Genomic DNA, 14,601 nt, shown 5'->3' on the forward strand with positions numbered 1-14,601 from the left:
GCCTGCCTTACAGCCTGCCGTATAGTCCAGATTAACATCTCATCTCACTACCTTTAATTTAATCACAACCACAGTGCCATTGTCCTAAAGGTAATATTGAAAGATCTAAGGTATTAGATATGATATTGGAAGACATTATTCATCCTCCTACAGATTTGCTTCTCAATTATGCTACTACATGTCCATCACATGGGTTTCTGGCTAAGTAGAAGTCTCTCTATTTGGTCACTCAAAGAGATCTGCTGGCAAAGTTACCATCTGTTGCTACACCTTTTGGAACACTAAGCCTAGAGACTACCATGGCAGGATAGAAGACAATTGTGGAGTAGTGTATAGGCCTCAACCAACACAACTATTCTTCCCATTGGCCAGTATCTAGAACTGTTACAAGTCATATTTAGCTGACATGGGGCAGGCACATAGGGGGAAGCAGGTGGATTATTTCTATTCCACTATTTTTGTTTTTATTATTATATAAAATTTTATGATAGATAATATATAATCCATTGAAGACATATATAGTAGAAATTCATATATATTAATTCATATATATATTTCATATATATATATATATATATATATATAATGTGACAATCCCTGAAAATCTTATGAAGATGACAAGATACCATTTCCTCCTTATAAAAGAGAAGCTGAACTTGGAAGAGGCTAAATCCCTTATCAGAATTTGAGTTGGCATAACCTAGGTTCCCAGAATAAATGTTGAACCATGACATTTGCATGTACTGAGAAAGGTGTGATAAGTCGGCTTTGGAGTGTGGACTCAGAGGTAATTGTGCAAATGAAAGAAGGATTTATTTCCTTTGCTGAAAAAAAAAAACTAACTTTCAGGCCAGAACTGTGATGGTAAGAAAGGTGAGTATTGACAAAAAAATGATTTGCTAAGGGGCTGACGCTGCAGCACACTAGTTTAATCCTCCGCCTGCGGCGCCAGCATTCCATATGGGTGCCGGTTCTTTTCCTGGCTGCTCCTCTTCCAGTCCAGCTCTCTGCTGTGGCCTGGGATTGCAGTGGAGGATGGCCCAAGTGCTTGGACCCCTGCACCCGCATGGGAGACCAGGAGGAAACTCCTGGCTCCTGGCTTTGGATCTGCACAGCTCTGGCCGTTGTGGCCATTTGTAGAGTGAACCAATGGAGGGAAGACCTTTTTCTCTGTCTCTCTCTCTCACTGTCTGTAACTCTACCTGTCAAATAAATAAATTAAAAATCTAAAAAAATTAAAAGGAAAAAAAATGATTTGCTTAGGAGTCTTCTGAAGATGTCATAGAGAAAAATCAAAAATGAAAAAAATAAATTTAAACAATTTAAATACCAAATGCTAAAAAAACATGAAGTAATTCATGTGGATTTCTGTAGAGAGTTAAAATTTTGGAGCCTTTTATAGTAAATAATTTGGGGGTTTCTTATTTAAATAACTATATACTAACCATATGGCCATCAATCTGGTTCCTAGGTGTTTACTTAAATGACATGAAAACCTATGTTCATAAAGAAAACTTCACATGTTTAGATCTGCATCATTCATAACCACTCAATACTAAACCCAATACAAACTATCTTGAACTGCAGAATGGAAAATAATCTGTAATGTCCCTTCAATGCAATACCACTCTACATGAAAAAAGATTCCACTGACAGATAACAATAGAGATGGGCCTCAAGTACTAAGTGTAAGATGCCAGTCTCAAATATCTCATGCTCTAACATTTTACTTAAGTGCATTCTAACAAAGACAAAAATTATGTGAACAAAAACATCTTATTTGTTATCAGGTTGGCAGGTGGGAAAAGAGGTCATCAAAAACTCGGAAGAATTTCTGTGGTAGTGGTTATGTGACCACATACTTGACAAAATTCCTAGAAAAATACACTAAAAAGTTTGACTTTCTATATGTAAGTTATACATTAATTAGAAAAGTTGAGACTAGCAAGTAATACAAAAGCCTGTGGTACATTAAAAGTAACCAGCTTGATCCCCACGGGAAGTTTAATTGCTTCTTTTCTAGGAAAGTAGGGTGGGGAGCTGTAGATCCTCTCACTGGGAGATCTCCAGAGATTTCCACGTCTCTGTAACTCTCTCCATGTCTCCATGTATTAGAGTCTGAACTCTCACTGTAACTCAACATAACATTGTTTCAGAGACTGTTCTGAACGTACAGGCCCACTGCCCATCACCTATTCATTCATTCACCTGGATGATAATCATTGTTGGCACACACAGGCTTTCTTCTGACCTGAAGATTTGCTATGAGTCCTCCATCATGGTCAGGGTGAATACCCAAAGAAAGAAATTACACTGACTGACTTTTAAAAAACAATCCCTTTGTGAGATGTCTTGTGGACTTCTCTGTTGTTTACAGACAGTGTGTGAATTATGTGACACAGGTAATATATTTGACAAACAAGGAGGAGGTAAGTGACTCTTCCAAGAACATAGACATAATGAATAATGGCTTTAGGACTTGATTTATGTTAATATGCTTCCCTCTTTTTTTCCTTGCTCCAGGGATCTTGAAAACTTCAGAATACTACCTGAGAGAGAACTTCTCTACTGCATTTACGGCTGCTTTTCTGATTTAGGTTCCACTATTCTAGATCAACTGTTCTTTCTCTCCCAGCAAGCTGGTAAGCCTCTATATTCCACACATACTTTTCAGTGAGAATATGTTGTGCAAAAGCAATAGGACAGATAGTAGAGACCTACTATGAATTATTGTAAAAATGAAAATAGATATTTTGAAAATTTTTCTAAAAATAATGAGGTGAGTCTGGGATTTATGTCAAAACTTTCATCACAGGGAAGTTAGCAGCTCTGATGAAACATCATGCTTCGTCTTCCTGAACAGAAAAATAGATGCAAAACTCCAATTAAGTTAACTATTTATTTATATCTCATCGGGGATCCTAAAAAGAGCAAAGAACAAGAGCAGTGAAATGATCGCTCTTTAAATGACAAATCAATAAGAACTGAACTGCGTTTGAACCTTTCCTCCATAACCTAGTGCATGTTATTACTATACATTTACAGCTGACAATGATATGGCTAAAAGTGTAGAATTTCTTCTTTCATTTTTGTTTTATTTATATATGATTTATAAAGCAGAATTCACATTTTGAAAATATTTCTATAATTTATAAAAATTTAATAAAGCATGGAGTTTCTTGGGTGGCAAATGAGCTTAACTCTTGAATCTTGATTCTTTTTTCTATTAGCTGCATAATTTTAGAACATCACACATCTTCTCAAATCCTCAATTTCCTGATACACAAAATTATAATAACACTACTAGCAAATTTTATATATATATGAAAATTTTAATAAAATTTTAATTTTTAATGTTTTAATAGATTCAATGTGATTTGTAGATACAATTTTAAGAACATAATGCTATTCCCTTCATCCCCCTACCCTCTTTCCCTCACTCCTCCCACTCTCCTTCCTTTTCCCTTTCTTTTTTTTTTTTAGTTTTTGAAATAACGTATTTTAAATTTACATTGCAGTAAAAAGGCTTAATACTTCACCAAATAAGTTTAACAAGTAAAAAGCAAAAACACCCTAGTTTAGTGAGATTGTAGACCATGGCTATAAACAATAATTGAATGGAATAAAGATCATTTCACCTATATACAGTAAATTACCATTAGTTGTAGAACATAGTACATGCTATAGGAAGTCACAAGCATTAAGGCTGGCAAACAGAATCTTTGGGGGGAAGCTCATGAAGTGAAGTTGTTAAAGGCTTTCGTTAAAGAACAGTAGTTAGTATCGGATAGATATACTTAAAAGGCCTCAGTTCAAATAGTGTTTTAAAATATTATTGCTGGCTGGCGCTGCGGCTCACTAGGCTAATCCTCCGCCTTGCGGTGCCGGCACATCGGGTTCTAGTCCCGGTTGGGGCACCGGATTCTATCCCGGTTGCCCCATTTCCAGGCCAGCTCTCTGCTATGGCCCGGGAGTGCAGTGGAGGATGGCCCAAGTGCTTAGGCCCTGCACCCCATGGGAGACCAGGGGAAGCACCTGGCTCCCGGCTTTGGATCAGTGCGGTGCGCCGGCTGCAGCACGCTGGCTGCAGCGCACCAGCTGAGGCGGCCATTGGAGGGTAACCAACGGCAAAGGAAGACCTTTCTCTCTGTCTCTCTCTCTCTCCCTGTCCACTCTGCCTGTCAAAAGAAATATTATTGCTACAGAAGAATAGATTTAAATAAAATATTTTACATCTTAGAAAATAGTGTCAATGAGCTAATGACCGGCCATAAGTCAGGGACTTTAAAACTTTGCTATCTATAATTTGGCTATTGGATAACAATAATAAGAGAAAGAATAAATTTAAGAAACCAAATAACTTTTTTCTTCCTCACTTACTTTTAAAAATCCTTAAAATATTTTGATTAATACCAATTATAGATATTCGTAAAGTACAAACTGTAACATTTCAACACATTCATTTAATGTGTTCTGTAACAAATCAGGATAACTAGCATTCCCCCATCTTTATGATTACTTTATTACTGGAGCCTTTCAGCTTCTCTCAATTTGCTTAGAAAATATATAAGTAAAAAAAAAGATATATAAGGAGTTACTGTGAACTACAGTCACTCCACCATGCTGCATAACACTAGGAACTCACTTCTTCAACAGATGAATAGGTAGAGAAAATGTGGTTGGCCGGCGCTGCGGCTCACTAGGCTAATCCTCCACCTGCAGTGCAGGCACCCCGAGTTCTAGTCCCAGTTGGGGCACCAGGTACTAATCCCGGTTGCTCCTCTTCCAGTCCAGCTCTCTGCTGTGGCCTGGGAGGGCAGCAGAGGATGGCCCAAGTGCTTGGGTCCCTGCATCCACATGGGAGACCAGGAGAAGCACCTGGCTCTTGGCTTCAGATCGGCGTAGTGCCAGCCATAGTGGCCATTAGGGGAGTCAACCAACAGAAGGAAGACCTTTCTCTCTGTCTCCCTCACTGTCTATAACTCTACCTGTCAAATAAAAAAATAAATAAATAAAATTTAAAAAAGAAAATGTGGTGTATATATATATATATATATACAAAGAAATAATAATATTCAGTCATAAAAACAATGAAATTCTGTCTTGTGCAACAAAATGGATGGTACTGTAAGTAATTGTGTTAACTGGAATAAGCCAGACACAGGAAAGCATTTATCACATGTTATACCTCTTAAGTGGAAGCTAAAAAAAGCTCAATCTGCACAAAGAATAACAACAATTAGATGCTGGGGAGATCAGGGTGGAAGGGTGGAGGCTAGATAACAGGTGTATCAGGATTAGACAGAAGGAAACAAGACTTTTAGACACATGATAAATTATAAGTTTCAAGGAAGAAATTTTCCATGTGAAAACAGGCTGAGAATACCCAAGAGCATAGGATACATCAGTGCAGAAGCAAAGACAAATTAAAGAAGGTAAAGACTTAAAAACACCACACCTGACATCCAATATGTCACCTTCTACCTTTATCAAACCAACAAAAACACCATCACCCCATCCTAGGAATGTTACAGCTCTCATCAAACTGTGCTTAACACCCAGAATTTTACTGTTTTTTATGCCTCACCTAATATCTCACATAATATCTCAAAGTAGGTCTTATTACTCTGTTCATTTTGTACATGGAAATAAGATGCTTAGAAGAATTAGTTTAGGAACAATCACTCCTAGGTAATAAATGCTATCAGTAATACGCATTTCCTTTAAGCACTCAATCTCTCTATCCGCTCTGTCTGATGATATTCCTTCTCCCAGAACTGCCCCTGCTTATTAGACATGCTCCTACTTTCTCAGTTACCCCATCACATCTACAACAAGATATACTGCTACTATTCAAGAGTGAAACCTATCTTCAACATAATCAGAAATCCCAGCTTTTAACTACATCATTGTCAATATGTGTACCTGTGCCAGTACTAGCAAGAGTGCTATTACAGGAAACAGACCAAGATATACTTCAGGGCTATCTGTTAATTTATTACCCTTTTACAATTTAAGGAAGTGCTATTTAACTATTCTAATGTGTGTAGCTGTTTGTTTTACCTCATCCTAGCAAACACTGTCACCATCTAATTATTCACTTAATTCATTATGAAATCACAAACACCAAATTTGAACCAAAGGAGACCATGAGTAATTGTAAATTGAGAAGTCAATTTTATTTAAGTTGAATTTATACTAGTAGATGCAGGAATCACTCAGAATGGGTTTAAAAGTTGGCACGGATTCAAAGCATAACTGGCAACTAAAATTTGTGTAAATGTGGATGTTATTCAGTCTCTTGAGTTTGACAAGTTGAATTAATATAACTAATCAAACATAATATTTTAGAAGCACTCAGAATAAATCTATAAGTTTCAAGAATTGTATTTGGCAGTTGTGGAATGTTAAGTGTCAGTTTTTGCTATGCTTACGAAAAGCCAATTGGCAGAAAATATTTGGCTTACAAATTCATACAATTTAAACATTGGGTAGATGCTCCATTAAGCTTCCTCAGACTCAACAATACATGTGACCGAGTTTATAATTAAGGACTAAACTTGGCTGCGAAAGGCTTACTTTTTCTGAAGAATCTTAAAGTATATGTGATTGCTACAATGAAAGAATATATATTTTATCTATATATTTCTATTTAATTCAATTTCTTTGTCACTCTGTTCCCTTTATCTTCTTCCTATGGCACATCTTGTGATATTCAGCCAACACTGATGGAGAACAGGACAGAAGTGGCACAGTTCATCCTTCTAGGACTAACCAATGACCCAATACTGCAGGTTCCCCTCTTCGTTATGTTCTTCCTAATCTATACCATCACTCTGGTTGGAAACCTGGGAATAATTGTATTAATTCTCTGGGACTGTCGTCTCCGTACTCCCATGTACTTTTTCCTTGGTCACCTGTCTCTGGTGGACTGTTGCTACTCTTCAGCTGTCACTCCCACTGTCATGGCTGAATTCCTTATGAGCAACAATGTCATCTCCTATGGTTCCTGTGTTGTTCAGATGTTCTTTTTTGCAACTTTTGCTACTGTAGAAAATTTCCTTTTGGCATCTATGGCTTATGACCGCTATGTAGCAGTATGCAAACCTCTACATTACACTGCCACCATGACGACAAGTGTGTGTGCTCGTCTCATCACAGGTTCCTATATCTATAGTTTCCTGAATTCTTCCATACATGTTAGGAATACATTCAGCCTCTCTTTCTGTAAATCCAAGGTGGTCCACCACTTTTTCTGCGACCTTCCAGCAGTTATGGCTCTTTCTTGTTCCAATAGGCGTGTTAGTGAACTGATTCTTCTTTATGTTGTGAGCTTCAATGTATTTTTTGCTCTCCTGGTTATCTTGATTTCATACATTTTCATTTTTATCACCATTCTAAAGATGCACTCAGTTGCAGGACGTCAGAAGACGTTTTCCACCTGCACTTCCCACCTCACTGCAGTCTCCATCTTCTATGGGACAGTCATCTTTATGTACCTACAGCCCAGCTCCAGCCACTCCATGGACATTGACAAAATAGCATCTGTGTTCTACACTATGATTATTCCCATGCTGAACCCGATAGTGTATAGCTTGAGGAACAAGGAAGTCAAGAGAGCATTTATAAAGGTTGTTTTAGGGACAAAGTTGTCTTTAGGATTGTGATTTTAATGTAGGATGCACAATGCCTGGATTAATTCTTCTCAGATCTTCTCCGTGTACTGTAGAATTATGTTTTAAGGTCCAATACTGACATTCAGTTACTGAGATGACATCCTTACTTCTGCAAAATCTGTTGTCTATAAACAAAGGAAACATTATGTTCATAAATATCATATGTCAATGCGAATGGCTAAGATATTTTGAGATCTGCTTGTCACAGTTCTTAATAATGATAATGATATGTCTTCATGGTTCAATTTAGGTAGGTTGCATGTGTCCAGGAATCTATCCATTTCTGATAGATTTCCCTGTTTGCTGGCATACAACTCCTTGTAGTAATTTCTGATGATTCTTTTTATTTCTGTGGTGTATGTTGTTATGTTTCCTTTTTCATCTCTGATTTTATTGATTTGGGTCTTTTCTCTTCTTTTTTTAGTCAGTTGGGCCAATGGGGTGTCAATTTTGTTTATTTTTTCAAAAAACCAGCTCCTCGTTTGGCTGATTTTTGTAATTTTTTTTTGATTCAATCCTGTTGATTTCTTCTCTGATTTTAATTATTTCTCTTCTCCTACTAGTTTTGGGTCTGGTTTGCTGAAGTTTTTCTAGATCCTTGAGATGCATTGAAAGCTCATTTATTTGGTGCCTTTCCAATTTCTTGATGTAGGCAACTATTGCTATAAACTTTCCTTTTAGCAGTGCTTTTGCTGTATCCCAAAAAATGGAAAAATCTTCCATGTTCCTAGATTGGAAGAATCAATGTCATCAAAATGTCCATTCTCCCAAAAGCAATTTATAGATTCAATGTGATACCAATCAAAATGCCAAAGACATTCTTCTCAGATCTGGAAAAAAATGATGCTGAATTCATATGGAGACACAGGAGACCTCGAATAGCTAAAGCAATTTTGTACACAGGCCCTCCTCGCTATTTCGTCACAACTGTTAGGGCCTTTGTACTTGCCGTTCCTTGTGTAGAATGTTCTCTCACTGTATCCAGGTCTTTGCTTAAATGTTACTGCTTCAAAAAGTCCTTTCCCTGACCACCTTTATAAAAAAATCACTCTCTACTCATCCATTAAACTGTCCCTATACTCTATGTTCTGGTGATCTTCATGGTCCTTACTAATTCATTTATTTACTTATTTTCATCTCCTCAACAAGGATGTACACTCTATGATAAGAGTGACTTTGTCTCATCCATAATTGAGCATTATTACACAACAAGATGTCTGTTTCACAGTATATTATCAGTAAATGCTTGTTAAATTAATTGAGCCATTATATCAAACCTTTGAACCATTAATGGTTTTTAGGGAGTAATCCAAAATACAAAACTTCTCAGTAGACATATTGTGGGTTTCAAGAGACTCTGAATTTTCTGCTTTTCTGAAACATTTTTACACACATTCTCACTCCGTAACCACACTCCTCATTTATAGACAAAATAATTTCATGCAAATTCCATCATTAAGTAGATATCTGCAATGATTTCATGATTTTTACATAGAACCCATGCCTTATTAAGTGGCAAGTAATACAAGTAAACACTGTTTATTAAATCATAAAAATCTAAAATGAGATTATTTTAAGGTTTAATATAAAAACAGTATAAATATATGTGAAAATTACTTCATACACACAAATTATACAGTTAACTGAAATGATCCTAAAGATCCATGAAGAATATTTAAAATGACAATATTTTCCAGTAGTAAATATAAGGAACATTCAATATGCTACTAAAATACACAATCTTTATGTTTTTAATTCTAATCCTGCAAGAGCTCAGTAGTATGCAAAATCAATCCACAGTTATGTGCTTCTGTGTTTAATTTATTATCTTTATATAATAAGAGATTTTAACATCTCAATTTTTAATGATAGACATGAAACTTATTTATTTATGTATTTATTTTAAGATTTATTTTATTTATTTGAAAGACAGAGTTACAGAGAAAGGTAGAGACAGAGAGAGAGGTCTTCCATCCTCTGGTTCACTCCTCAGATGGCCGCAATAGCCGGAGCTATGACGATCTGAAGCCATGAATCAAGAGCTTCTTCTGGGTCATATGGGATGCTGGAGCTTCAGACCAGGGCTTTAACATGCTTTGCCACAGCACCAGCCCCAAAACTTATTTATTTTTTAACTTAAAGTTTTATTTATTTTTAAAGATAACATTCTTCATTTACATTATTGTCAGAAGCTTAATGGCTCTAGTAAAAAAAGAGTTCAACAAATAAAAATCTAGAAGACTGGGCCTGGCTTTGTGGAGCAGCAGATTAGGCTGCTGCTTGTAATGCCAGCGTCCCATATGGGACTGTCTGTTGAGTGCTGGCTGCCCCACCTCCAGTCAAGCTCCCTGCTAATTTTACTGAGAAGGGAGTGGAAGATGGCACAAGTGCTTGGGTCCCTACCACCCACAGGGGTGACCCAAATGGAGTTCCATGCTCCTGACTCCAGCCTGGCCCAGCTCCAACCACTCAGGCCATTTAGAGTGAATCAATGCATGGAACATTTCTCTCTTTGTGTGTTCCTCCCTGTCACTCTGTGTTTCAAATAAATAAATATGTATATTTAAAATAAAATTAAAACTTAAAAAGATCATAGTCCAGGAGGAAAATAAGCAAGGGCTACAAACAATAATCAAATGAAAGTTTGTTCAACCTTACTCAAATGAAGTTAATCAATATTTCTAAGATTGGATTTGAATGCACTAAGGTGATCCTGCTGGTATTTTTGGAGTGGTATAGTATAATACAAATATTCACTTTTTTCCTGGTGGAAGGTATATTTCTAATTATTTTACATACTTGTTAAATTTTACAATTATTTTGTATTTTAGATTTTAAAAATTTTTTCCAGAATAGTACAGAATTTTTAATATAACAGGTTGAATAATGACCTACTGAAAGACCCGTGTCCTGATCCTTCTACCATTTAATGGTCTAAAAGGACTATGCTGATGTGATTATGTTAAAATTTTTAACATTGAAAGGCTTCTGGGATCATTCCTGTGGGCCCTCGAGTCGATCCCTGTATCATTGTTGGAGGAAGTCCAATGGCCACAGACAGAAGATGAATCAGCATGTGTGTTATGGAAGCAGATTGGAATGATGTGACCACAAACCATGGAATGCATGCAGATGATGAAGGAGGCAAGAGACGGATTGTCCACTCGAATCTACGGAGGGACCACAACCTGGCAACACTGATTTCAGCTCCATGGCACTTCTGGCTTCCAGACTGTGAAGAATAACCACTTGTGGTTTAAGGTTTCCAAGTTTCTAATTTGTTGCAACAGCCACAGGGAGTGAACACAAAAGCCCTTGTCTGGCTTCAGCTCTGTTATAATCTTATATTATTGTGGAAGATTTTTAAAACTATGAAACCAGTATTAACACAGTGTTGCTTTCTAATCTTCAGACTTTATTCACATTTCAGTTGCTTTTCCCACTCATATGTTTCCTCTTGCACTAGATTTTATGTCTCCTTAATCTTTTCTGGTCTATGACAGGTTCACTATCTTTTTCCACGTTTGATGACCTTGATGGTTTTGAGGAGCACTGGTCAACTTTTTTTTTTTTTTTAAGATTCATTTATTTATTTGAAAGTCAGTGTTACACAGAGAGAGAAGGAGAGACAAGAGAAAGAGAGGTCTTCTACCCACTGGTTCACCACCAAGATGGCCGCAACACGCAGAACTACGCCAATCTGAAGCCAGGAGCCAGGAGCCTCCTCTGGGTCTCCCATGTGGGTGCAGGGGCCCAAGGTCTTGGGCCATCCTCTACTGCCTTCCCAGCCATAGCAGAGAGCTGGATCGGCAGAAGTGGAGCAGCCAAGACCCAAACCAGCGCCCACGTGGGATGCTGGCACTGCAGGCAGCAGCACCACCTGCTACGCCACAACACCGGCCCGTCAGCTGTTTTATAAAACAAATTTAAGTTCAGATTTTCAGTTGATATTTTCTTGTGATTATTGTGGGGCTATGGATTTTGGGGGGCAATACTACGAGAGGAGTTGTTCTTCTTATTATATCATATCAAGGACACATATTATCAAGATGATGTGGTCCTAATTTTGTTACATCTATTTTTCCTTGTGTTGCTTCTTCTTCTCCCTTTCATCCATTTTTTAAAGAAGATTTATTTATTATTTGAAAGCCAGAGGGGCCGGCGCTGTGGTGTAGTGGGTAAAGCTGCCGCTTGCAGAGCCATAACCCCTTTTGGGCACCGGTTCGTGTCCTGGCTGCTCCTCTTCTGATCCGGCTCTCTGCTATGGCCTGGGAAAGCAGTGGAAGCTGATCAAGTCCTTGGGCCCCTGCACCAGTGTGGGAGACCCAGGAGAAGCTCCTGGCTCCCGGCTTCAGATCGGCGCAGTTCCGGCTGTTGCGGCTAATTGGGGAGTGAACCAGCAGGTGGAAGACCTCTTTCTCTCTCTCTGCCTCTCCTCTCTTTCTGTAACTCTGACTTTCAAATAAATAAATAAATCTTTTTAAAAAAGAAAAGAAAGCCAGAGATACAGAGGGAAAGAGAGAGCTTCCATTCTTTGGTTTACTTTCCAAATGATCTCAATGGCACAGCCACAGCCAGGAGCCAGGAGTTTCATCTGGGTCTCCCACATGATGTGAAGGCCATCTTCTGCTGTTTTCCCAGGTCCATTAATAGAGAGCTGGATTGGCAGTGGAGCAACCAGGACTCAAACTGGCACACATATGGGATGTTGGCATCACATGTGGTGGCTTAACCTGCTATGCCACAATGCCAGCCCTTCTTCCCCCTATCGGTATTCTTCAGAGACAGAAGTTTAGATCACACTTCAGGTGCTGTGGAACTAAGCCCCACCTCTAGGTGAGGTCAGTATTTGAATAACTTGTTAGGAGCTTGTCTGCTGGCAAGATGGGTCTCCTCTTATTTACTTCTACAGTCAATTATTTATATTTGTGTTATCACTAACTTCTTTATCTGTTGGATGACACTCCAATACTGTTAATACTAATTGAAAGACTATTCTTTTGTTCTGTTTCAGTGTGTCCTTACTTCATGGCACTACACAATACAAGGCTCATCTTGCGTTTCCCCCATCTCTGCACAAGTTTCTACAAAGAACCTTCTTTTTTCTTTGAAGGAGAATGTGACTTAAAAGCCAGTACTTGGCTGCTTGCTGGGCTTTCTGATCCTGGAGTTTCATTTGTTCTAGGTCTTCTGCTTAGGAAAGCTAGGAAATACATACTTAATGTTCCTATATACACATGAAATTCACTTGCCTATGTATCTATTATATGTACATTAAACTAAATGAGTTCATATTGATTTGTCTCCTATGAAATTTATTCCTCCATTCTTCTCTTCTTTATCTGTAACTTTCACTTCTGATAGTTAGAAACTGGATCTCAACAACCCCCATCCACTGATCATTTGTTTGATTCCAGGACAGAATAAAGGCAGTTCCAAAATTGCTCATCCATACCTCCTCATGAGACACAACTTAGCAACTCATATACAGTGATTTTGTGTAATTTCCATCACTAATAATTTTGGCTTATTTCTCCTTCTGCTCTTTTTGGTGAGATTAACTCATACATGTGTAATACAATTATTTCATCACAGGCTGTGTTCCATTGTAGGATTCTTCAGCACTCCTGTTTGAAAAATTTTACTTTGGATGCATTAGATTCTTAGCTATTCATAGTTCTTTTTTAAAAAAATTTGTTTATTTGAAAGGCAGAGTTACAGAGAGTCAGAGGCAGAGACAGAGAGAGAGAGGTCTTCCATCTGCTGGTTCACTCCCCAGATGGCCACAACGACCCAAGCTGAGCTGATCTGAAGCCAGGAGCCAGGAGCTTCTTCCAGGTCTCCCATGTGGGTGCAGGGGCCCAAGGACTTGGGCCACCTTCTGCTGCTTTCCTAGGCCATAGCAGAGAGCTGGATCAGAAGTGGAGCAGCTGGGACTCAAACTGGCGTCCATATGGGATGCTGGCACTGCAGGCAATGGCTTTACTCACTATCCACAGCTCTGGCCCTATGTGCATAGTTCTATGAGTTGGGTGGAGAAGATTGTCCATCATGTGAGCTTTTTGTATACCTTGGGTATCTGTCCTTTGCCTTGGGTATCTGTCCTTTGTCAGATATGTCTTTTGCAGATATTTTCTGTCATTCTGCAGTTCTACCTTTATTCTCTTGTCAAATAAATTTCATGGAGCAGAAGTTTTACTGGACCATTTACTGGCCACTCTCATTGTATCAGCAGAATGCAGAAATGAGCTTTTTTCCAGATAAACTTTTTTTTTATTATTTGACAGGTGTTACAGACAGTGAGAGAGAGAGAGTCAGAGAGAAAGGTCTTCCTTCCATTGGTTCACTCCCCAAGTGGCCGCTACAGCCGACGCGTTGCGGCCAGTGCACTGCGCCGATCTGAAGCCTGGAGCCAGGTGCTTCCTCCTGGTCTCCCATGTGGGTGCAGGGCCCGAGGACTTGGGCCATCCTCCACTGCCCTCCTGGGCCACAGCAGAGAGCTGGACTGGAAGAGGAGCAACTGGGACTAGAACCCAGCACCCTTATGGGATGTTGGTGCTGCAGGCAGAGGATTAACCGAGTAAGCCACGGCGCCAGTCCTCCAGATAAACTTTAATTAGATACATATGTGGTTGGCCTCAAGGAGTGACTCAAAGAAAGAAGAAATTTCTTAATCACTAATTTGTTGTGACATACCTGAATATTTTCATTTTGGTCACAGCACTTTATATTTATTTATATTTATTTTAATTATAGCCCTTATCATTAGAGTGCTGATTTGTAGAAATTAACGTTTCTCCCCACATGATAAGTAACAAATCACAAATTCACCTTATAGGAACAGTAACCAAAAAAATTCCTGGAAACAAGTTAGGTTAACTGAATGAATTACATTAAGGTCACTCAAGGTATATTTGAGCATTAC

At 38.4% G+C, this 14,601-nt stretch overlaps 1 protein-coding gene across 1 annotated transcript; it reads left to right on the plus strand.

The window, feature by feature from the left end:
• The first annotated feature begins 6,728 nt into the window (after positions 1–6,728).
• LOC133764208 (olfactory receptor 5B3-like) lies at positions 6,729–7,667 on the plus strand. Its single transcript, XM_062197883.1, has one exon. The coding sequence runs from the start codon at positions 6,729–6,731 to the stop codon at positions 7,665–7,667; it is 939 nt and encodes a 312-aa protein (XP_062053867.1).
• Positions 7,668–14,601: the final 6,934 nt, after the last annotated feature.

This window comes from Lepus europaeus, chromosome 7 (genome assembly GCF_033115175.1).
Source record: "Lepus europaeus isolate LE1 chromosome 7, mLepTim1.pri, whole genome shotgun sequence".
NCBI classification, from domain to species: domain Eukaryota; kingdom Metazoa; phylum Chordata; class Mammalia; order Lagomorpha; family Leporidae; genus Lepus; species Lepus europaeus.